This window comes from Periplaneta americana, chromosome 2 (assembly GCF_040183065.1).
Source record: "Periplaneta americana isolate PAMFEO1 chromosome 2, P.americana_PAMFEO1_priV1, whole genome shotgun sequence".
In the NCBI taxonomy this organism is placed as follows: Eukaryota; Metazoa; Arthropoda; class Insecta; order Blattodea; family Blattidae; genus Periplaneta; species Periplaneta americana.
The window spans coordinates 217836577-217863300 of record NC_091118.1 but is presented as its reverse complement, the minus strand read 5'-3'; the positions used below and the strand labels follow the sequence as shown (position 1 = coordinate 217863300).

At 38.0% G+C, this 26724-nt stretch overlaps 1 protein-coding gene and 1 long non-coding RNA gene across 2 annotated transcripts in view; both read left to right on the top strand.

Moving 5' to 3' along the window:
- The window catches only part of LOC138695142 (synaptic vesicle membrane protein VAT-1 homolog-like), a 65015-nt gene extending 56880 nt beyond the window's left edge, over window positions 1-8135 (top strand). Inside the window, exons 8-9 of the mRNA XM_069819573.1 lie at window positions 4729-4939; window positions 7201-8135. Of these exons, the coding sequence (XP_069675674.1) occupies window positions 4729-4939; window positions 7201-7229 (240 nt within the window). The 3' untranslated portion in view covers window positions 7230-8135. The remainder of the gene's footprint in view (window positions 1-4728; window positions 4940-7200) is intronic.
- A 6071-nt stretch (window positions 8136-14206) lies between these two features.
- LOC138695140 (uncharacterized) lies at window positions 14207-26116 on the top strand. Its single transcript, XR_011331074.1, has 3 exons — window positions 14207-16756; window positions 21703-21810; window positions 25831-26116. It is a non-coding gene; the product is annotated as an uncharacterized lncRNA (long non-coding RNA).
- The last annotated feature ends 608 nt before the right edge of the window (window positions 26117-26724 follow it).

Here is a 26724-nt window from a genome sequence, read left to right as displayed (position 1 = left end):
TTCCTTTCATATGTTTGATGAAAGTGATGCAGTATCATTCCCAGATATTTGAAATGCTTGACAGTGTTCAATATTCATTTCCTGATTCCCAGCTGCCATCTGTTTGTTGATTGATTGTAAAATTATTTCCCTCCGCCCATTCCAGTGCTGCTTGCAGCTTCTAGCACCATATCATCTGCATATATATAAATCTTGACCTGATCGTCCTTGATTTTCTGAACTGGGTTGTACATTGCCTCATTGAATATTATGGGGCTCAAGACTTTACCAGGCGCAGATATTAACTGACATCATGCCCTCCTGATAGGCGAAGTAGATATTCGTCTGAAGAAGATAAGAGTAAGACAAGTGATGAAGAAATTGAACACGGAAAAACTGAAGAATGAAGAAGAAAGAAGAAAATTGGAGCAAATTTTCAAGAGAAAGTCGCTACATTAGAATCCAACCTGAGAATAGCAATGAGTAAGCTGTATACAGACAACAGCATAAGAAACAATGGGATACAGAGAAGGTGAGTCACAGGGAAAATGTTGGAGAAATTGGAGGAAAGAAGAAAATGAAAAACATCAACACAGAAGAAGGTAGAAAAAATATAGGAAACATAACAACGAACTAAAAAGAGAAACTGATGAGGCGAAGGAAGACTGGATGAAAGAAAAATGTAACGAAATAGAGGATTTAGAGAGAAAAGGAAGATATGATTTAATGTACCTTGAAGTAAAATGTTTGGACTTCACAAATAAGAATAGGAAATCCATGTGGTTGATGGAGGACGAAATCGAAAATGAAATAAGACAGACCAGGAATACTGAACACATGGACGAAATATGTAGAAGAATATTATATGAGACAGGGAATCGTCCAGATGACTTGGCTATAGAAGACGAAGCAGCCATATCAGAAGACAGAAAAGGATTTTCTATTTTAAGGGAAGAAGTTGAACTAGTGCTTAAGGAAATGAAGAATGGGAAAGCAACAGGAGTTGATGGAATCCCCATTGAGTTAGTGAAGTGCTTGGGTGAGGACAAGAAGGAAATTCTATCATTATGCAACGAAATATATGAGAAAGGCGGATGGCCTGAAGATTTCACGGAGACAGTGTTGCTTCAATACTGAAGAGAAATAATGCAAAGAATGTAACGAGTTCAGGACTATCAGCCTGATATCACTCTCAGTGAAGATTCTCCTGCGAATACTGAATCGACGTTTATATTCTAAGATGGAAGAATAGTTGGAACAAGAGCAGTTTGGCTTCAGGAAGGGAAAAGGTACGAGAGATGCAGTTGGACTGCTAGGAACAATCGGCAAAAGATACCTAGAGAAGAATAAACAAGTGTGTGTAGTATTTGTGGATTTAGAAAAGGCATTTGACAGAGTGGATTGGAATAAACTGATGGACATCCTAAAGAAAATTGGTATGGACTGGAAAGAGAGAAGGCTGTTCAGTAACTTTATATTAAACGAGTCAAAGTCAGGATAGCAGAAGAAATGTCAGAAGGAAGTGAGATGGGAAGAGGAGTGTGACAAGAATACCCTTTATCACCTACCCTGTTCAACATCTACTTGGAGGATTTAGTGAAGAACTGTTTTCAGAACATGAGAGGAGTGATAGTAGGAGGAAGAAGAATAAAGTGCATAAGATTTGCTGATGATATGGCGTTGTTAGCAGAAGAAGAGATGATACTAAGGAATATGCTACAGGAGCTAAATGACAGCTGTGAGCAGTATGGAATGAAGATAAATGCCAACAAGACGAAGACCATGGTTATAGGAAGAAAAGTAAAGAAGGTAAACTTGCGAATTCTGAATGAGGCAGTAGAGCAAGTGGACAGCTTCAAATACTTGGGATGTACTATAAGCAGTAACATGAGCTGCTGTCAGGAAGTCAAAAGAAGAATAGCAATGGCAAAGGAGGCTTTTAATAAAAAAAAAAGCATCTTCTGCGGACCTCTGGAGAAAGAACTATGGAAGAGACTAATGAAGTGCTTTGTGTGGAGTGTAGCATTGTATGGGCAGAAGCATGAACATTACGAGAAGTGAAGAGAAGCAAATAGAACTATTTGAAATGTGGATATGGAGAAGAATGGAGCGTGTGAAATGGACAGACAGAGTAAGAAATGAAGCTGTGTTGGAAAGAGTGGGTGAAGAAAGAATGATGCTGAAACTGATCAGAAAGAGGAAAAGGAATTGGCTGGGTCACTGGTTGAGATGAAACTGCCTACTGAAGGATGCACTGGAAGGAATGGTGAACGAGAGAAGAGTTTGGGGCAGAAGAAGATATCAGATGATAGACGACATTAAGATATATGGGTCATATGAGGAGACAAAGAGGAAGGCAGAAAATATGAAAGACTGGAGAATGCTGGGTTTGCAGTGAAAGACCTGCCCTTGGTCAGAACACTATGAATGAATAAATACGGTCTCCCTGCTCTGTTTGTCTGCACTATCTTCTTGGACGTGACGTCAATTTGAACTGTATTACATGCCAGAATGATCTTGATGGTTTCCGTTACAGGGTTTTTCGTCATGGTTGTAGCATCTCCATCAAGATCCTTCTATCCAGCAGGTCAGACACTTTGGTACTGAATGTAATTTAGCTTTTTTTCTCGTAGTCAGTTTGTGACATCATGGAGGCATGCAATGTTGAAACCGAATTGGTTTTCAGATACGTTTTGTTCGATTATACCAGTTATTCTGTTGATCATTTCTTTTCTAAAAGCTTGGATGTTACTTTCGAGAGCTATTTCCCTCTAGTTATCTGGGGAATTGGCATCCCCCCCTTTCCCTTTGTATAGACTCTTTTCCATGCTGATTGTATATCTTTGAGGTTGATAACCGTGCTGTACAGACACACAGCAACTGTGCACTTTTGATTGAGTATTATAAAATATTGTAACTTTTAATACAAAACAAGAATGTAACTTCTATTCAAAACAACAATAATTACTTTCTATAATTCAATGTAAACACTCCCGTCAACAATGGGATTTCCACTCCACACAGCAACACAGTATTCGTTATTGCACTCCACAGACGACAATGACAATTTACTTGAATTATTGAGAACAACAATGTAATGCTAATCTTAACTAATGTTCACAAAGCACTATTTACAAAACAGAACTGTCAGTTCTCAGTTCACAGTTCGTTTGCCTTGGCTAGTTCTTCTAGCTCAGTCACTCAAGTTCACAGTATCTCGAACCCAAGACCTTCAGAGACAGTCCACTGAACTTCGAACTCAGGTCCCCAACTGCGGTCCACTGCACTCGAACTCAGGGCTTCGTATGCTCACACAGCTGCGGACACACTCAAGTCGAACTCCGGTCTCGAAGCTGGCTTCACTGCTACACAAGACTGGCTGGCTGGCTTGCTGTCCAACGACTACAACAACACTGCTGCTCGCTCACTTGCCTCTCTTCTTTTATAACCAAACCATAGTTTCCAGAGAGTACGATGCTGGAAATTCCTACGGATGTCCAGAAGATGGCACCTCTCGAATTCTCTGGATTTCTCCCCTCAGTCGCAGGCGCATTATTTTCCCTCTCTGCTGCGGTAGCCGTCTCTCCTCTCCTCTCTACACCACAGCACATGCAAGCAGATGCGCGCGCAGCTTCATTTGCCGCACCGAACCAACGCCGACCTTGACCTCCTTCTGCCGGTCGTGAGATCGTATCCCGGCTGTCACAATATAAATAAAATATTCTGTGAGAATACAAGATAAATAACGAAATTGGTCGAAATAAATGGAATGTAAAATTAAAAAGTACTCCTCTAAAATAGTTGTAGGCTTCGGTTTCATTTGCCATTGACAGAGCATTGTTGAACTCCACAATGATTTGCGTGTCATGACTATGCCAGTGCAGCGTGAGTTTGCCAGCCTCTGTGACTGAACACACTTCTGTCTCGTGGTTTATAATTCGAACGCAGATAGTTGTTAAGTGACAGTGATTTCTGTTGCAATTGTGATCCTAGCCCATGATTATTACATTTGTTATAGTCTACCTACATAAACAACAAACTTGCCAGTGCAGGGGAAAATGTTAACAGTTACCAGTGTGAACACGTATTTCATAATTGATTATGTGAAATTCCTTCAGTTCAACATTTTAGAGGAAAATAAAAAAATACAGTTCATCAGACTCTATACCTGTAGGCCTGCTTGTCTGGAATTGTTGATATGTTCTCGGCCTATATTTTAATAAAAAGCTAGAGAAATATAATTTCCTTTTAAGAGTAATACGTAACATTCTTGCAGATGTCATGCCTTCAAGACTTCCGGGTTGCAGTGTTTACAGTATTTATTATTAATATACCAGAACGAACAACAATGAAACTAACTGTTTCTTTATACTTGATTGTCCCTTACAACTTTTATATAATTATTTAAATTTAAAATAATTAGGTTAGGTGCCTAACAATTAGTATTTATATAAGTAATGTGTGTTAAAAGAATGGAAGTCTATACAATGAAGTCTGCTTTAATAATATTGTTACCTGTGCATAAAAGTATTTTAATTAAGTCGTAAATATACAATACAATAACCTATTTCTTAGGAGCTAGTTAAATTTCATTATTATGTATAACCAATTTGTAATCGCCCAAAATGATGCATGCACACGCATGTTTACATCAGGAACATGTGTATACAGGTTGTAAAAACACACGAAGCCTATATGTAATATAGAAGAAGGAATTTTAATTAAAGACGATTTCCTATGTTTTATTAGGTTCCAGAAGCCATGCAGAAGATGCATGATCGCAAGAATATAGGCAAGATCGTGTTGGATCCCGAGATGGAACCAAAACCAAAGCCAGCAACCCCAGCAAAAGGGAAAGCTAAGGGAGGAGACAAGGACGATAAGAAGAAGGATGAGGACAAGAAGGAGGAGGATAAGAAGGAGGAGGAGAATGCTGGCAACGACACAGATGCTGCTGCAGGTACGTATAGTTACGTACTCACACAAGTAAGATGTCCATAACTAGGGCCTGTCCTAATCTCACAGTATTCCGAACACACAAGTAAAGAATGTGTATTCTCTACTGGACATCAGTGTTACGTACTGTGCTCGTGAATTCACTACAAACTGTAGCAATATTTTAAAATTTCAGAAAAATTGTACATTGCTGAAATTATAGCAATTATAATCAGCACATATACACCGTGACATTTTAACACAGCGCTAAGTAATAAAACTATTAACTAGCCCAGCAACAATATACATTGCAGTTGATTACAGTTTGTTTCGAGAGTATCTCCACACCAGTCGCCTAGGTAGAAGCACCAGCGTTGTTTCCACAAAAAACTGCTAGCTGCCCGGTATTATTATAGTAAGGTATATGGTGTCAATAGTACCCAAAGTTTCCATGAAGCTCACACTCCAGACAAGTCATCAAGGGGATGTAACCAAGTCGCATCTGCATTGCTAGATTTTTTATTTGATCTAGAAAACTAATGCCCCTTCCACCATTCATCTGTTTTCTGATTCTTGTGCGAGTCAGAAAAAGAATAGCTTTATGATGGCAACTCTCGTGGCTTTTTTTGGAGCAAAGCAATATTTTTACTCGAATTCTTCATTTCTTTCCAATATGCGGTCATAGCTATATGGCTCTAGATCGTGTTTTTGGAAGAATAGACAATTATCTCAACAAGAAATGGAAAATCATGGACTTAAAATCGAGTGCTCAAAAGGTGTTAAGATCGACACTACCATTCAAGATGGCTCTGCAGTGAATGATCACTTACAGTAAAACTTCGGGAAAGGATCGTAATGTTTCTGTTACAGTTCAGAAAACATATAGAGCGTGTGCTAAAACCAAGAATTAAAATATGCTGTAGTATGTTAAACTCCCCTGTTCTTCCAGCAGTCAACATGGTGTCAAATGAAAAAAAGAACGACGTTAAGGAACTCGTGCAGTATTTCGAAGTAACAGCCAAAGCAAAGTACGTCTACACAACCGTTCTAGCAGATGTGTCCCATTAGACTTTTGTGATAAAATTGTACTTTTGTGTTGACACTAATAATTTCCTGCAATTTTATTGGTGTTGTAATGAGATTCATGTGAAGACAGACTGCATCTATCGAGTTTTGAAAAAATTCTTATTTTTTGCGCCTAAAACTAACGCGTAATAAAAAAAAAGTGCCTATATTTTTCAATCCTACTCTCATTGCCGCAGAACAAAGAATGCTTCCTATAAAAGTTGTTGTTGTAAAATAAATATTTGTATGTTTAAATTAAAAATTGTAATTTCTGTAAAATCTGATTTCTGCATCTATCGACTTTTGCAAAAATGCTCCACAGTTCCTATGTGGTTATAACTCTCAACACAAGCAACAGGTTTCAAATCCTTCCTTACCCGCGTAAGTGGAGGGGGTGGTTTCAGGTTTGAAAGCTAACTGTTCTCATAGTTGCTATGTGCAGCTGCAGCTGCAGCTTTCTACATCGCAGTGAAATAAAATCGGTGGTTTAATATGAACAGTATGTAATTGAAGTTCAGTCAGATCTCAGATTGTGAACACTGTTAACCTCTTTTAAGCAGCGGTCTCTTTTAAATGCAATGCTTTAGTAAAGAGAGATAAAAAAATGCATTGTCTAGATGTTAAAACAAAATCATTAAAGCAAGATGTGATTAATGTATAATGTTATTCATTGTACGTAGGTATTAAAAAGGAAGTCGAAGTGATTTTAAATACAGATCTTACGAAGTGCATATTGCGAACATTTTTTATACTTTTGAAGTAAATTGTACTCGGTTACGTTTCTCTTCTGTCTGCTGGCTTTTATGGACGTGCTTAGTTAACTTGGCTTCCCAATATTATAACACATGCAAGCATTGATTCTTCCTTTTTCATTAAGAAGTAAAAATTGAAATGTTTGTAGTCTGTTGGTTACTGTTGCAGATTCAAACTCAGTTGAAGGTGTTGGATTTTTAGGTGGGGAAAAATCAGAGCTTTTATCGGATGAGGAAATAAAGCCGTTGACATCTTATCTGTGTGCGAAAAGTTTCAAATAAAGATGAATACTTACACACTCGGCATTACTCCATTCTCAGCTCTTGGTAACAATTTGAGCCTTCTGGTAAAGATGAACGAGAAAAATGTGTACTTTCAACCTCATTGGTCCACAACCTTGTGTGTGCGAAGTGCCAGAACATGGCTCGGTCGCCTCTTAATTTAAAACTCTGTTGTCTTGTGTTTCAGAAACCAAAGAAGAAAAGAATTCAAGTTGAATGTGAGGAGGACGACCAAGAAGGAAGTCATCATGAACTGCTTATGTTCAAATCGACCACATATTGAAATTTGTGCTGTGTTATATTTTTGTGTAAGATATTAGCATAATATAATTATTTTGTCAATATACTTTACAAATGGAAAGATTGTATGTACGTATGTGTGTACATCTGTATATGTGCGCGTGTGTTGCTATAACTTCTATATCCCTCCTCCATTGTAAGTTACTTGTGCATAAAAACATTTTGCTAAAAATGAAGTTACACGGGTTTCTCAACGTTTCTTCAGGAGATATTTGTGATTACTTATACACAATCATCACTTAAATTTTTATGAAAACTAATTTATTTTTCAATCTGCTTTGAAAGAAAAGTAATCGAAATAGTTCACAAGACTTCTACTTTCACACATGTCTTTGACCACGGTGATATTTTACAGTAGAATTTTTGGTATACATCAATATTTTATAATTGAAAGCACGTGTGTGAGGAAGGTGCTCCTCATGATATTCTTACACTTGTAAACTGAAGCTTTGAATGTGATATGTGGAACAATACTACAAAGAATCAGGCCTGGTTTCTGAAACTGCCAAAATATATATATATATACACAGTACTTTGTAACTTATATAAACAGTTGCTTACGAAAATTGCTATTTAATGTTTCACTTAATACTATGTATGGCATTGGAATCTGTGCTTATTGATGTAAGACTGAGTTGCTTATAGATCTTGTTTTCTTCTGTTGTGAATAAGCGCATCATATGAACTGCCATTTCTGTTTGACATCAAGACCCTTCCTAACCTAAATTTTCCTTCTGTAATGAATGAATATCAGTTGAAGTGTGCGCTTACAAGCTGCATGTTTGAGACAAGAAGGCTCAAATAAAGTTGGCGTTAAAAGGCTGTGACTTATTTCATACATACATAGACACCAACACCATCCTGTCGAGGTCTGACTGTGACGTTGAGTTCGTGAGTTTCTTGTAATACTTTTCGAACTCCTTTTCTTGATTTTGTCGTGTTGCACTGAATGTCATAGCAATGGTTCCCAAACGGGAGGTCATGTAAATAGCTGAGGGGTTGCGAGATTATTTACAAAATAAAACAAAAACGCCTTACTAACATACACTTGCTGTGTGTTCAGAAACATAAATAACATTTAACATAATAAAAAAAGTTTCAGTAGTTTTATACTAAAGTAAAAAATAATTTTATTACTGCGACAAATGTGCCTGTTTCTCAGGAAGTATCTGTCAAATCTGGACTCTATTCGATACACACAAAGTGATACCACTTTAAAGTTCAGTGAGAGTTCTCATCTTTGTCTTGATGACAATTATAGACGAGAAGCTTATTTTGCACAAATGCAAGGTTGCAAATATTATAAAAAGAAATTTAAGAGTTTGTTCTGCAAGATCGAAGTATTCATGCATTCTTTTGATCCACAACTGGTCTACACTCTGCGAGAATGGATTTAGTGTTGCTCTGTGAGTGTCTTCCAGAAAATACTCGAAGAGCTGTTTAGAATTGTGCAAACTTAATTTAACAAACTCGGTATTTGTCGTATCATTTCCCAAGAATTCTTTAATCCACTGGAATGTATCACATTTCTTTTTTGTTAAGTAATGTAGACCAGAAATCAAGTTTCTTTATAAATCCTATGATTTTATCCCTGGCTGTTGTTATGTTAATATCTTGGCCTTGCAAACTCGTGCTATTCAAAGTGTTTAAGTGTGCGAAAATATCAGCAAAATAGGCTACTAGAAATGATCTTCATGTAATATTTCATGTCATTATTGCACTGTATTTGTTCTATTTCAGTTGTTTTTTGGGTGGTTTGCACTAATTTTGAGTAAAATTATCGTTCTATTCGATTTTATAGGGATTTGTATTTTTCCAATGGGGCTAAGTACCCTACAGTTCGGTAGTGAGATCGCATACAGAAGTCTCACCCAAAAGTGGGTTGCGGCTTCAAAAAGTCTGGGAACCATTGGTCATTGTTGTTTAGTCAACTGTCCGAAAACAGTGATATTAAGAAGGCACCACTTATGAGGCAGCTATGCCAGGAGATAATGGAGTAGGGTGGCTAGTTCCTTTCCCCCTCCATTGCATACATCACCGACTATCTACATATTACACTAGTCAGACTTCACATGCATACAAACAATTGTTCTTCCTCTGAGGATCTTTAAAATACTTTCCTTTCAGGTATTGCTTTCTCAATGAAAACAGGGTCATAGAATTCTGGGGTCAGGAGCAAAATTACATGATTACTGTACAGGGGGAAGGGGGCAGAGGTGTGTGCAAGATACAGTAGTTTCAAGATGTGTATCATTATTCAATCACAGAATGATCACATGTTTACAGATCAGACTTCTTGACGTTCTTTCAGTTTTACAGTCCACTTGTTGTGATAATTCAGTTGATTTTAAGTGTTGAATGGAAAATCAATTGTGAGAAAATGGAGGGTAAATAATTATGAGACAAGATTAAGTACATATATAATATAATTTAAAGGAGAAATAATATGAGACTAATTATATATAATACAATGTCATCATCATTATGAGTATTAGGCCCAATGTAAAGGAGAAATGTCAGAAGTACTTTCTCAAAATAATTGCAGTCCTAAATTTAATTTGCTGATGAATGTGCTAGAAGTATAGAACTCTAAAGACACGTCATGTACAGTGAGGGACAGAAATGTTGAGTGGCTCGAGTATTTTCTAAGTCAAAGAATGCCACATTGCGCATGCTCGGGGCCAAAAGCCTGGTTCACACCATGAAGATACATTGGTGTCTCTTTCCTGTGGCCAAGGCCACAGTGATCCAACGGGTGCGGATCGCCGCAACAACGGAATACCAAGGCCAATCCCCGGCTCTATAAATAAGGACAAGCAACCAGTCAGGTCATCAGTTGCTACAGGTACCCCTAGAAGGAGACTTCGACCTAGGATACCTAACCACTGAAGATGTCTGCCGCAGTAGTAGACGAAACATCTGCACCAGTAGACCACGGCATCTTAGCCTGGAAGCTCCATTTCAACTAGACACTGGCTGTGAAAGCCTGCGTGCTAAGATCTGTTGGAAGATGTGCTTAGATGTGGATCAGTGTAAGTGTGTGTGGAGATTTTGTAATATTGTGCGACAAAACAGTCCATGAACAGCAATGAGTATCTCGTGCATATTTCATTCAACAGCAGCATGTGGCGAGCAGTTGATTATTCTAGGTGGCCGTGAATAAACTGAAAATTCTTTTGTTTGGTGATGGTGGACTTAAGCTGAAAAAGGCGGAAATTACGATTATTGAAGATTATCGCAAATATGAGTGCCTATGGGGTGTTCAACCACAATTTTGCGATTCAAGTAGACCTAAGTAGCGGATTGATATTTATTAATTACAGACGTGGACAAATTATTAGACTAAAACTTTTTCTTGGAAACATAATATAATTCGTCATATCAACTATCAGTATAATTCACAGAGTCTCTATTGTTGTAAATATGATTGTTTACATCTTCTAGTATACTTTTCCAATGGTTATAAGTGTATTTTTTCTGGCTATGTTGGTACTACTGGTGTTTTAATTATATACTGCAGAAGATATTCTCCCATGGCCTGCAAGAAGACCGGACATGAAAGAACTTGAAAATCTGTGATCTGTACTGAAGAAGAAAGTGAACAAAAAGAGGCTTACAATAAAACATTGACTCATTTAAGCACTGTCTGATATCTGGCTAAATGATGCTGATATTCAAAGAAAGTGTCAAACTTTGGTTTTCAGCATCCCTGACAAAATCAACGTGTTAATAAAGAATAAGGGAATGTTCACAAAATATTAGTAACCTCCAGACTCAAGTTTCTGTTCGTTATATCTGTGCAAAATAAATTTTTGTTCATTATTTCTACCGATAAATACAGCTTCGTTACACATATAATTAATTTTGTCTAATAATTTGTCCACGTCTGTATTATATATATGTGATGAAGTTGACGTTCAATACGGCACACTGTGTAGACAAAATCTGCATACATCTGAATTGAACGTTAGTTTTCAACTTGATTCTTTCAATATTCTCTCATATTGCATAAACGCATGGAAAATTTCACCGTGTAGAAACACCTTTGCTTTATCTGTCATTGTCATGTTTATGAAATGTTGTTAACAATTCAGAAATTGTATTTGTCAAAGCAGGTAAGAATTGTCAGAAAACAACAATATTCTGACATACCGTATTTGTAGAATTGTCTGATTGTAGGACTTGTCAGATTTATGAAACAGAGTTCAGCAGCTGGTTCGGTAGCCACTGCTTTTCGGGTTGCACCGTTGTTCATACATCGCAGTACAAGAGTTGCGCAATATTTTGTACTGCAGCTCTGCAATCTGCAAAAGTAGCGACGAGTGACTGTACATTCGAAGGTTTCCACCTACGCTATTATTAGGTTTGTTTCAGCATGATTCAGAATCGATTCTGAACTGCCTGCTCATGTGCTTGTATTGTGACAGCCGGGATTCGATCTCGCGACTGGCAGAAGGAGGGCGAGGTCGGCAGTGGCTGGGCGCGGCAAATGAAGTTGCGCACGCATCTACTTCCTAGGGCATGTGCTAGGGGTGCGAGGAAGAAGGGGGAAGCTGGAAGCCAGGCGAACTGATTGTTGTAACGAGAATGATCGCGAAATCGTAGTTTCTGGAAAGTATGGCTTAACTTATAAAAAGCGAGCAGCCTTCGAAGTTAGTGAGTTGCAGTCGTTGCTAGTCTTTGTTCAGCAAGCCAGCTAGTCCTGTGTAGCAGTGAAGCCAGCTTCGAGACCCGAGTTCGACTTGTGTGTGTCCGCAGCTGTTGGGAGCGTCCTGGGCAGTGCGGCATATCCGGAGCCCTTCGTTCGAGTGCAGTGGACCGCAGTTGGGGGACCTGAGTTGGAAGTTCAGTGGACTGACTCTTGCAAGTCCTGGGTTCGATATTCTGTGAACATGAGTGACTGAGCTAGAAGAACTAGCCAAGGCAAACGAACTGAGAACTGACAGTTTTGTTTTGTAAATAGTGCTTTGTGAACATTAGTTAAGATTAGCAATACATTGTTGTTCTCAATAATCCACGTGAATTGTCATTGTCGTCTGTGGAGTGCAATCACGTATACTGTGTTGCTGTGTGGAGTGGAATACCCATTGTTGACGGGAGTGTTTACATTCAATTATAGAAAGCGATTATTGTTGTTTTAAATAAAAGTTACATTCTTGTTTGAAATAAAAGTTAAAAATTGGTGTCAGAAGCGAGATATTATCGACATAATGGAGAACCTACAGCAGATCCTGCAAGCCATTGCAGAAATGAAAAACAACTTAAGTGAACTAAAAGCAGAAATGAAGAACGATATTAGTGAGGTGAAAACGGAAATTAAAAGTGACGTTGCTATGCAAATCAGTAGCGTTTCGACTCATGTAGATGGAATTGTTAACATCGTGAAAGACGAACTTAAGGCCGATTTGGATAAACTAAACCAGAATTTTGCAACTATAAACGAGACAGTGACCGAACTAAGACAGGATGTAGACCATTTCGACGGCAAAATCCGCGATCTCGAGCGTCGTCAAGAGCAGACGAGTGAGTTGCTGGACAAGACGAGTGAGGTGATGGACAAACATGCTGAGGAAAACAAGCACATCCTCGCATTGGTGGATCGCCAGGCTAGAGCGCCGATACGAGCTAAGTACTGCTTCAGGCGAGAGCTTGCCCATCCAGAGAGAGGTCTTCCTGGACCTGACCTTGGGGAAGAGGAAACTGGAGATGTGGGTGTTCGTCGCCAACATCACCGAGGACGTCGTCCTGGGACTCGACGCCATGCGGTTACTCGATGCAACGGTGGACGTCCGGCGCCATATACTCCGTCTTGGTCAGGATGAAGTGTTCCTGATGGACGCCGAAGATCAACCCATGGCCAGCGAGCTCTCCTTGGAGGGCCAAGTGGGGGAGCAAGATGGCGCCCCCATGCAGTACGAGTAATCGCCACCCAGCCAAGCCCAGGATGGGATGACACCACATCAAGGAGGGAGTGGCTGGAGGACCCAAATGTTGGACCGACTAGCGGCCTACCAAGGGACTGTCCGAGACGGACAGCCCTAAAGATGGGAGCAATGTGACAGCCGGGATTCGATCTCGCGACCGGCAGAAGGAGGGCGAGGTCGGCAGTGGCTGGGAGCGGAAAATTAAGTTGCGCACGCATCTACTTCCTATGGCATGTGCTGGGGGTGCGAGGAAAAAGGGGGAAGCTGGAAGCCAGGCGAACTGATTGTTGTAACGAGAATGATCGCGAAATCGTAGTTTCTGGAAAGTATGGCTTAACTTATAAAAGCGAGCAGCCTTCGGAGTTAGTGAGTTGCAGTCGTTGCTAGTTTTTGGTCAGCAAGCCAGCCAGTCCTGTGTAGCAGTGAAGCCAGCTTCGAGACCCGAGTTCGACTTGTGTGTGTCCGCAGCTGTTGGGAGCGTCCTGGGCAGTGCGGCGTATCCGGAGCCCTTGGTTCGAGTGCAGCGGACCCCAGTTGGGGGACCTGAGTTGGAAGTTCAGTGGACTGACTCTTGCAAGTCCTGGGTTCGATATTCTGTGAACTTGAGTGACTGAGCTAGAAGAACTAGCCAAGGCAAACGAACTGAGAACTGACTGTTTTGTGTTGTAAATAGTGCTTTGTGAACATTAGTTAAGATTAGTAGTACATTGTTGTTCTCAATAATCCAAGTGAATTGTCATTGTCGTCTGTGGAGTGCAATAACGAATACTGTGTTGCTGTGTGGAGTGGAAATCCCATTGTTGACGGGAGTGTTTACATTCAATTATAGAAAGTGATTATTGTTGTTTTAAATAAAAGTTACATTCTTGTTTGAAATAAAAGTTACAGTATGTTCCAACAAGACTAGAACTGATTCCGTATCGATTCTAAACTCCCAGTTACATGTTTCAGCGTACATTATAACTCGTTTGGAACGATGAAATTGGTTCTCTGTTCTCGATTAAGAGCAGGCACTGTTGACGCATGCGCAGATGGTTTAATCTGAAGTTACAGTTAAAATACTTGTATCATATTTATTTATATTCCATGGTATTCGTACATTGCTTCACAGCTAGAATATGTAACATGTCAAACGAGAAAAAAATCTTAATAATACTATAAAGTCTTAGGCCTAATTATATAAAAATTATAGTCACAGTCTAGTTGAAATATATACAGAAGAGTTTTACAATATAGTCTCCTAGTACAACACAAAGTTTTAGTATCAATACATAATACAACAGAGAAATATGCATGAAGCGTTATTGAATGTAATGAATTCACCTACAGAATAGAAGGCGTGAGAAATTAGGTACTTCTTTAATTTGGCCCTAATAATCTTACAGACTGGGCAGGTTAAAATAAAAAAAAATAGTCGATCATGAGTGATTTGGAAGGTGATAATGATAATATATTTTATGACGAATTAAGTTCGGAAGACGAATATAATTTTAATATGAGAAGAAACTCAGAAGGCCATGAAAGAACAGTTCAAGAAACGTTCCAACAACATAAAATCCCGAACTAATAGTTCTGAGACCGTACACAACTGGGGCATGGATCGAAAGACGTTCGATATTATTAGCAAATACTTACTATGGTAAGGTATTTGATAACAGCGGACAGCTATATACTAGCAGCAGCAGCATTGACTTGAGTGCGAAATCAAGAGTCCATGTGCGAAATATCGCGGAACTGACATCTAGCGGAATTATGTCCACAAATACAAATATTAATACAGCGGGAATCGGACTATTGTCTAAAACGTGAGGTACTGTACTAATGTGGAATAATATACGAGACACTTAAGAAATGTTGAATAGTATTTAATGTAACATTATTTTGTATCAAAGCTGGATATTATGAGAAATATTGTATACTTCGTATTACTTTCCTTAATTGTTACATTTTTTTTCTTTGCTTTAGTGAGACAAAATTAATTCCGACATTAAGAATGAATTTACAATAACGCATTATACACCCATTGCTGACAACTGCAAAGATAAATTTGACAGTAATATCACAGTCTTTAGTATCTATATACAGTCACGAAGTTTGAGTTGTTGAGGGTAGGTACTAGGAACAATACATAGACTGTGCTGGTACTATTTCGTATTGTCTGTAATGAGGCGATAGTAGCGATCATAGTGGTTAGCAACTACCTATGAATGCATATTTATTACGTATTTAGCTTCGTGAGTGTATATACTAGATGTAGGTAGGGAGGCAGACAGACAGATAGATATTAGACTTAGGAAATACAGTGATTTCATGGCATCGTCAAAGTGAATACCTACATAATAAATATGCGGTTACATAGCTTGTTATTCCAACATACAAGATGTCAACAATAATATACAAATAATATACAATCACATTCTGCAATGAAGTCAATTTTCCACAGTCTTCTCCAGACCATTAGTTGTACCACCGTTGTACACAGATCTTGGTTATCTTATCTTCTTGGGCAGTCTCACCCCCAACTGTGGTAATATGATGCTTTTAATAATTCGTAAAGGCATGTGGACAACAATAAAACTCAATTTGATAAAACCTTAAAATTTCCAATACATTTTAACTTCTATTCATTTATATTGCCTAAATAAAAACACTAATTTTTATTGTTCTATCAACACAGAGACGAAGGCATTAGGCCTACTAAAGAATGTTGTTGACTCACGTTTTATGATCCCTCGAAAATCGAAAGTACTATTTGGAGCAGTTTGTAATGCTGTAATTGTAGCAGTTATACAGTAAATAGCACATACACTATTTACTAACCCAGTAACAATCTACGTTATAATAGACTACAGTTTGCTTCGCGAGTTTCAACACACCCTGCCGCCTAGGTAGCAGCACTTGCGCCGTTCGCGCGCAGAATACTAAACTGTCCGGTATTATTATAGTAATGTATTTGTTATTAGTTCGGAACGCGTTCTGAATTGCTTGCTGGATCAAACATATTGTTCAATTTTCATTGCTCTGGAATAAATTTAGTTTTAGTTTTGAAAATTGCATAGAAATATGGATTTTAGATATAAAGATTTTTATGTCTCTGTAAGTCGTGGAGAAATACAAGAAGATAATTCCGATCTAAATGAAAATCGAAAAAGTGATTATTCAGGAACTGAGCATGAAAAAATTTGTGATGATTATACTTCGAAAGTTGAGGTTAGAAAACAAAATGTGAAAGAGACTGTTGTGGAATATTATAATAAAAAAACTAGTATTAAAAACGAAGATGCAGAGAATGCTCATTCAGAAAACGAATTTCACGGAAGTGCAAGAAGTGTTGGTAGACAACTTCGGCCTATTTATACGGATATAAATTGGCCTTCAAACGAATATTTCACTATAAATCTAGGAATGGAGAAAATTTATGAATTTATTAAAACCTGGGTTCTTCATTCGTATTGGAAATACTGTATTGACTTTCTTGTAAAAGTAAAAGCCATCAGTAGTGATTATTATTTTTATGAGGTGAATCTTTATCAGATAAAATGTTTAGCTGTTAGCTTTCGTGTTGATTAGCATAAGTACATTTTAGAAGACCATACGTGATGTGTTTTGTTCAGAGTACATATTTTTTCCTGCCAGTTGTTTTGATTATCCCGAAAAGACAAAGTATATGATTATGTCTCGTGATCAGAATATTGTACGAAATGGAAATATAAAAATTGGAGATTTATCCTTCGAAGGGGTGGAAAAATTCAAATATCTTGGAGCAACAGTAACAAATATAAATGACACTCGGGAGGAAATTAAACGCAGAATAAATATGGAAAATGCGTGTTATTATTCGGTTGAGAAGCTTTTATCATCTAGTCTGCTGTCAAAAAATCTGAAAGTTAGAATTTATAAAACAGCTATATTACCGGTTGTTCTGTATGGTTGTGAAACTTGGACTCTCACTCTGAGAGAGGAACATAGGTTAAGGGTGTTTGAGAATAAGGTGCTTAGGAAAATATTTGGGGCTAAGAGGAATGAAGTTGCAGGAGAATGGAGAAAGTTACACAACGCAGAACTGCACGCATTGTATTCACCTGACATAATTAGGAACGTTAAATCCAGATGTTTCAATGGGCATGGCATGTAGCACGTATGGGCGAATCCAGGAATGCATATAGAGTGTTAGTTGGGAGACCGGAGGGAAAAAGACCTTTGGGGAGGCCGCGACGTAGATGGGAGGATAATATTAAAATGGATTTGAGGGAGGTGGGATATGATGATAGGGACTGGATTAATCTTGCACAGGATAGGGACTGATGGCGGGCTTATGTGAGGGCGGCAATGAACCTTCAGGTTCCTTAAAAGCCATTTGTAAGTAAGTAAGTAAGTTGTTTTGATTTTTTGTTTTGTTTTATTGGGTTATTTTACGACGCTGTATCAACATCTAGGTTATTTAGCGTCTGAATGATATGAAGGTGATAATGCTGGTGAAATGAGTCCGAGGTCCAACACCGAAAGTTACCCAGCATTTGCTCGTATTGGGTTGAGGGAAAACCCCGGAAAAAACCTCAACCAGATAACTTGCCCTGACCGGGATTCGAACCCAGGCCACCTGATTTCGCGGCCAGATGCGCTGACCGTTACTCCACAGGTGTGGACAGTTGTTTTGATATTCGTAACCTTTTGTATATTTTGTTACTAGTTTTCTCTAGGGCTATACCAGTATGCTTTTTTCAGGTTCATTTAGTGTCTAAAGTGACACTATTTTTTTCAGACTCTTTTACTTTTTGTTATTGGATTAAATTAACCTGGAAAAAGCATAGCCTATAGGCTAGAAAAAACTTGTAACAAAATAGACAAAAAGTTTGGAATATTAAAACGACTGGCAGGAAAAAAGTGGGTACCGGTAGCTCCTTAGATACATTGAACAAAACATACCTGGTATGCCATCTACACTGAACCAGCTATTAGATAATATGCAGGTGATGGTCCAATAACTGCCAACAAGACAAGACTAAGCAACCTATAGACAGTACAAAATAATGCTTTAAGATTAATTGCAGGAGCAGTAAAAACTATTCCAAGAACAGCATTACAATTGTATACTAACCACAAATCGTAGAAAAACAAATGAAGGTGGATACAACTAGCTACAATTTCTCTACAAATAAAAAGTTTATCAGATGCTACATGGATAAAAAAAAACCATAGTAAAAATAACAAGGAAGGCCCAAATTAACCCTGTAACAATAATAAAAAAATATTTATCAGACTTAGAAATCAATCTGCAAGTAGAACACTTACTGCCATAAGATCTCCTTACTACCAGAGCTACAGTTTTAACATAAAATTGATAGAAAATAAATGAAGCAAACACACTCTTTGAAATTCTTAAAGAAATTAAGGTACTATAGAAACAATCCACCTGAGACATTCACAAGAACAATGCAGAAGGCTTATACTGCAGCCTGAAGCGTATTGTGTTTACCACTCCTAGATTGGATAGCCGTAACTCCATCCCACTTCTTTCGCCAAAAACGAGTTTAGCTCTTAGTTCTGTCGTGGAGTTTTCCATCAGATTGCTGTCGTAAATATGTGCTGTACTTAAAATCTTCTTATGTTCACCGAATTTAGATGGAATAAATGCCTCAAGTGACAACACTTTTGAAAATTAACCTACTTTTCAGTTCCATGACAAATGGCATCCTAATCAAGTCCTCAGGGTTATTTGATGTGACATTCACTCCATTGATTTGCCGACTTAGTATGGTAATATCAGTTGATACTGAAGAGGCTCACTGGGAAGTGTTTACAAAAAGAACTTAAAAGTTTTTCAGCATTGTTTCTCATATCCATGAAAATATTTATTAATGTTTCAACATTTTGAGGTGGTAGCTGAAAGATCCTGATTTGGACTTTGCAGGTTCTTCCTTAATTGTAGTGTGTAAGCAGTGGACAAATTCTAATGCGACCAAATCACCTTGTGTGAGCGCAGAACTGAAACATGCGGCTATGCTTGCAGGCAGTGTCAGCACCATGATCATGCTCTAGTAGTCACAGTATAAGGAAATAGTTCTTGGGTCCACACCTGTGGAGTAACAGTCAGCGCGTCTGGCTGCGAAACCAGGTGGCCCGGGATCGAATCCCGATTGGGGCAAGTTACGTGGTTGAGGTTTTTTCCGGGGTTTTCCCTCAACCCAATACGAACAAATGCTGGGTAACTTTCGGTGATGGACCCCGGACTCATTTCACCGGCATTATCACCTTCATATCATTCAGACGCTAAATAACCTAGATGTTGATACAGCGTCGTAAAATAACCCAATAAAATAAAAAAATAAAAATAGTTCTTGAAATGTAATGATTAGAGCGCAGTATTTGATCACATTGAACTATAAGTTTAGTGAACACATGCCTGTGCTCTGCACTGAACAATGTTCATACATAAAAACAATAATCTTCGTGACTGTGATATTCAGCGCCCTCTTTAAAACCATTAAGCCTACAATTAATGACTATTTACACTTTAAAATTTTCAACCGAAAATGTTCTCCTTCTTTGGGATAAGCAATATTAGCGCTTCGGGAAACTTCTTTGAATTTAACGTCAGTTATCGTCTGCATCTCTTCTAAAACCTAAAAGACCTTCAAAACGCCCTGGGTACCTGATAGATAGAAGTGAGGACTGAGGTAGTAACGTTGAATAGATCATTGTCACAATGGCCTCTAAGTGGTAAATAAATGCTGGGCAGAGAACAGTGTTGTTTCTATTATTGGAATCTATCTTTTTCTTTTTACCTCGATTATTGCTGCCTGTTTTTATCAATTAAAACATTAACTGCCCTGCTGTCTTTTGATCTATATATTTTCAAGAACTCAACAGCTTTTCAGCTGCAAATAGGCGATACTGAGCTCGTAAATCTACAACTGCTCCGAATAGCATATGGAGGGATGGCTGGCTTGATATTAACGACATTTACTGAATTTAAACAAGTCGAGTAGTATTGTAGGTAAACGTTCTGTTTTGGGTAATACACTGACCATTTACTGACGTACTGTAAACTGCGAAACTGAATACAAAGTATTTTTATTTGAAAGTGTTGAAAGGCATTTTATATCTAGTGTATGCTGTGGTCCAATGGGGAGGGCTAAAGCCTGCTCAGTCCGCGCCTGCACTAAAATAATATTCAAAACATCATCTGAACGAAAAAATAAAAGCAACAAATTGAAATAACACAGAATAAAAATTTGTAAAAATATAGAAACATTATGCACTGAAAATCTGGAAAGAAGCAGTAGCAGCTTGACTCAGACAGGCACGATTGTCTAGCAAAGCACTCGGCATTTTAGATTCTGACAACTGCACCTTATGCGAGAAGATATGTTTAATATAAATATCGATACCAGGTAGTAGTCTTTAACTCTTCATAAAAAAATTTATGCATGTTACAATAATGGATTCTAGGAAATGTTTAATAGTACGTACATGGATAGATAAATATATATATTTATCCATGGTACGTATATAAAATTGCAGCTCTACTAAGACAAAAGATAGGAGTTGAAATCACTGAGACACAGCATAACAATCGAATGTCCAATATTACGTAACTGTTATTGTTAATGACTGTGATCATTTTAGTAGAGGATGAGGTAATGGGTAGATCATTCGTTGTCTCGTGAAACTAAATGCTTGTGTCCACCGTAAGAACCTTACGGTGGGGGTAAGTGAGCTAGCTACCTGCAAGTGGAAGTGCAGCGAAGGAGGAAAGCTTCCCAGTCCACTTCTTCTTTTCAGGTAGGTTTCACAAGATACCGAATGGCCTATACTGATTATGTTCAGGGCAACTGCGCTTTCCAACCATGATAGGCTGTAAGTTGTACTGAGGAAGGCTTACAATGTAGAGCAATAAATTTACTCTATATTTAACGACTTCTTTCAAACTACTGAAATTATAAGACGATATGGAGAAATAGTGATAAGAGAATGGCAAACAAGCTAAAATGTTTTTATTTTCCCTTTCCTCTGATTGAGGTTCTGGCTGATATACACGTCTATTATCAGGCAGTAAGTACATCACTTGACGATATGTGTCGAGGAAGAATCTGAAGTCTGATTAGGGTAATATGTTTCAACTCATAAATGAATAAGTGGATGGAGGGGGAAAGAAACTGGACATCCTACCCCATTATCTCCAGGTTTAGTTGTCTCATGAGTGATGCCTTATTGGTGTCACTTATGAGGTTCAAACCTTTCTTTGGATAGTTGACTAAACAATTTCATGGTCCTATTCCGACTACATAAAATGTATTATAGCCATTAAAACGTCGCTGATCGTGCAGGGAATTGAATCCCTGTTTCTTCAGGTAAAAAGTAAGCTGAACGACTGACACAATGATTGGAGTGCAGTATAAGCTATGCTAAGGCTACAAAATATTTGTTCATTAACAACACGGTTTACATTTTTTCATTTGCAGGTGAAGTTTAGCATTCCTCGTAAATCCTGCCCTATTCCTCCAGTGACAGCAAGCATTTTCTTCAGGATCGAAGTCTCGTATTTGCAGCCCTCCAGTTTTCCAGTGCAGGTAAATAAACTGACACATGAAATAACCTCTGTGCGTGTGCGCGCGCGCGCGTTTGTTTGTTGACTGGTTCCTTCAATCATTTGTTTATTTGTTTGTTTTCGTCCTAAGGGTCATAGAATATGATACTGAACACGTCAAAAGGAAATTAAAAACTGGGCTTATTTCTAAAACTAATATACAGTACATTTACAAAGAGACATAGCTACCAATAACAACATAGTTCATACATACAGTAATATTTGACAAATGCTGTTGAACACTACAGTTAATACAGCAATATTAAATAGGCCTACACAACTAAATATAGTTGCAAAATAAGAAAAACTGGCATGAGTATACATTCAGGCAAAACTTCCTATCAAATCTTCACACTAGCCCACAATTTAAGGCTAATAGTTACGACATGGGTGGATATTTTTTGTGTAATTATTGGTTGAGCGTTGCTTTGCATGATATGCATTGAAATAAGGGCAAACATAAAATGTGAAGTTCAGGACGATATTTTCTGTCAGAGGGCTCAAACATATTAGAGTGTTGTTGTGCCCAATGGCAGACTTTGGAGTTACTCCACTAGTCTCCTGGCCTTCCTATATAACTGAACAATATTCTTCTCATTTTCATCGGAGTTCGACCCTTCATTACTCTCGTACTTTTTCATAACGTGTTCAGTCGCGTGGGGGACAGCCGTCACCCAAGGTTTAGAGTATGATTTTGAACATTCTTCTCAATATTGTGGCACGCGTCTGAAGCGTTCTAGAAAATCCTGGTGGCCTCGGGAGAGTGTGCGCGCGCATCCAGCGCGACACGGGGCGAGAGGGAGGCGCGGGGACGCGGAGCTCGAGCTGCGGTGGACACTTGGTGCGGCGCGGAGCGAGAAAAAAAAGACTACAGTGCTGAGCAGGGAGACGTCTGGAAACAGATTGTTATGGAGGCCCAGAAATTTCGCGACGCAGAACACTCTTAGATAATAGTGGTAAATAAATAAAAGCGCGAGGAGCCTTCAGTAAGTCAGTTAGTTAGTCAGTAGCGAGGGGGAGAGAGCCAGCCTTGGGCAGCGAGCAAGGTGGACCTGACTTCGAGTTAGTCTTCGGAAGTCAGTCAGTCTAAACGTGAGTCTTCGAGCGAGCAATGAAGCCAGCCTTCGAGATCAGGGTTCGACGGACAGCAACTGTGTCAGCGACCAGGCGAGGATCTGAGTTCGACGTGCAGTGAACTTGAGTGGGTTCGTAACTGTGGCAGCATCCAGGCGAGGATCTGGGTTCGAAGTGCAGTGAACTGTATCCAGAAGGCTTGGGTTCGAAGTGCAGTGAACTGTATCCAGAAGGCTTGGGTTCGAAGTGCAGTGAACTGTATCTGGAAGGCTTGGGGTTCGACATACCGTGAAGACGAGTGAGTAAGCTAGAAGAACTAGCCAAGGCAAACGAACTGTGAACTGACAGTTTTGTTCTGCACATAGTGCTTTGGGAACATTAGTTGAAATTAGGAGTACATTGTTGTTCTTCTCAATAATACACGTGAATTGTCATTGTCGTTCGGTAGAGTGCAATAACGACTACGGTGTTGCTGTGTTGAGTGGAATACCCATTGTTGACGGGTGTGTGGTTAAAGTTGGAAATAAAAGTCACATCATTGTTGAATAAAAGTTACAATATGAATGGTTACATAAATGTATTACTAGGGAGTATACACAATTTATTAATAAATAAATATAAAAATAGTTTTCAAACAATTAGTTTCTTTATAATCAATATATAATGTAAATTTCAAATACTTTCTACATATATATATATATATATATATATATATATATATATATATATATATATATATATATATATATATATATACATACAAAATTAACACTGAAAACACGGTTACAATTTTTGCTTTGTTGTGAACATCTTTGTATATAATAGGTACCTGAATATCTTGTGTTTTATTGTTCTTTTGTCCTAGGATTATCCTTGGAAAATATTTATTCTTGAATGCTTCCTGCAGACATTTCTTTATAATACACAGTTATTTACAAGCAATTTACACAGATATACCTCAAATAATCGGCACATACCTATTTTGAAGATTTCATACACCATTTTCTAGAGACCTACCATATTCATAACAATGGCTCCTGGATCTATTCCGTTGTTCTGGGACTGGCGTTAGCACATTCTTGAATTCCAGTAGCCTTCTAATCTCTGAAGGAATTTGAAAGATTGTAGACCTACCCTATGTTTTATCAGTTTCCAGGCAATGTTAGAAAGAAACATCAGTTTACAAAATTGAAGTTCAATAGAACAAATTATCCCTAATGATATAGAATATAACTCACAAAAATTATAATAAATATTTATCGAGACTTTGCAGAAACTGTAGTGTAAAAAATCGCGCGTTGACAGTTGTCACCCAGAAGAATAAAACCTATATGAGCAACTTCAACACTGTAACTGAAGAACGTTATTATGTGAGATTGATTTTGAAGGTACTTAAAGCCTCATGGTTGTAAATCCCATCTAGAAAATACAACAATGAAAAGAAACACACTGGTTGACAGGTGTCCCCCTCCCCCGCGAATAATGAAGGGTTAAATGGGATGGATCATGTTGATGGAGTCCTTCTCTTTGCACAGAACATTTATAGTATTTTCTGTTCTGCAATGATACTCATAAATAAAATTGCGAGCTTCTAAATTGTGTTAGTTTTAATCGATCTAAAATATTTTTGGCAAACAATACAATCAATTTTACAGAAAATGGTTACTTATGTGGGAGGCAATTTTTTGTATCATTTTCAAATTGTAGCCTATAAATAAAAATACATGAGAGTCAATAATACTCGTGTATCTTAGTGTAATGCAGTGTTACTCACTACTTATTTCGCCTTGGAAATCTCATATTTAGCTTTCCATTATTTTGGCTATTTGGACATTACTAGGCTGTCATATTGGAAGCATCTTCTGATGCGTTTAGAATGCTAACACAAACAAAACGAAAGAAACAGACATAGCCCAGCTAGTCTTGCAGTGATTTTGTGTCTTCGCATTAGAGGGATCTACGTTCAAGCCCCGAAATGGAGTTTTTGTAGTTTTCTCAATTTCTCAGCCATACTAGGTGACTGTGTATGCTGCTGACTGCATCATAAAGGTGCTGCTTTCTCACTGACACTGATAGGCAGTTATGAGACCAGGCTATAAAATTGGATGACTTTCACTCACATCTTTGCTTCCTTGCCATCTTGTTAGCACTAACAATCTTTTAACCGTTAAGCAGGCGTGCCTAACTTTGTGACATTAAAAGTCGCGCTGGGTATTGCTGACACCCCAAATATAGTCGGTTATCAGCTATTTTTTAGTGAACAATTACAATATCGCTCTTTTTTATTTATACAACTATATGAAATACTCTAATACCTATCACAATGTTATAATTAATGTACAGTGATGGTAATATTCAATATTGGTTCACATGTAATATTCGAACGTCTATTCACTCCTAATCATGATTTACTGTTTATCTTCCTTTCCAGACCACTTGCTTGATTTTTCTCTGCACACAGTCGCTACTTAACATCCATTGCTATTATTGTTACACAAGTGTGGCCAGTTTAGTTACAACAGGAGCATTGTTGTAACACTACGTCACCCCTCACACTGAAACCATTATTATCTAGAGAATGCGAACTCCAACTTCAAACATGTTTACTGTTATTGTTGCCTTATCAATTCTAAGAAAGGTACTGAAAGTTTCAGAAGTAAGGCTTACTTAATATGTAGTTAACAGCTCCGTATATGTGAGTGGGGCATTGACAACGCCCTGCGCGACTACCAAAGGATTGAAATAAGTAATATCATGGGTTACATGTTGAATGTAAAACCAAAATTAACTTAATTTTTTTTTTATTGCAGGTAACTTACACGTTTGAAACTTCCCATTTCGTTCAATACCAAAGGATTGAAATAAGTAATATTATGGGTTACATGTTGAATGTAAAACCAAAATTAATTAATTTTTATTTTTATTGCAGGTAACCTACACGTTTGAAACCTCCCATTTCGTTCACATTCCTGGCAAAATAAATTTTCATGAGAAGTGGCTGGAGGACATATTGCTATATAAACTGTCTTTTCTTCCAAATCTTATCAAGTTTTAATTTTTACACTGATTATTTTTAGTTACAATCCATACACACTACTAGATACAGCACTTTACACCACAATTGTTACCTAGTGTAAAAATGTAAATACTGTAATATTGTATACAGAATTAAAAAAATTAAAATTATGGAAAACATAAATTCAATGCAGCCTCACACATTCAGCGCTTGAAACAAGTCGTGACAGTCTTCCGGGTGTTCCACCCCTTCCAACCAACACAGTTGCCATCCAAAGGTGGCCCTCACTGCCTCAACTTCTGTAATCTTCTGAATTTTAGTATCGGAATTCGTTTCACATTTTTCAACAGTGATAATTACAACAGTTATGGCTTGAGATACCATCGTGTACAAGTTGGCAGTAGCGAGTGCTCCCACTTGTATGTTTACTTCTATTAAATGGCATAGGCAGTGGAATGTCTTACATGTTGGGACGTGAAAACATGGAAAGTGTGATAGTGTCGACTGTTGTTACTTTAACAATCACAGAAAGAATTCGTCGTTTCGCAACAGTTTTCAGTAGTAAATGATTAATTGCTGATGCTAGTAGTGATCTTACATTAGTTGCACTTTGTCTAAACAATGTAATATTTTGAAGTTTTTTTTTCCCCCGTAATAAGCGCAAGTGCGATGAAAGTGTTTGTGAATCCAGTGAACCGGAATGTCTTACTCTCTCCTTCTCAACTCTGTGACTTAAATGCAAATTCAAAAGTTCAAATGTTTCTAATGTAGACAAACCTCCATGTGGTCTACTGTAAATGCATCGAT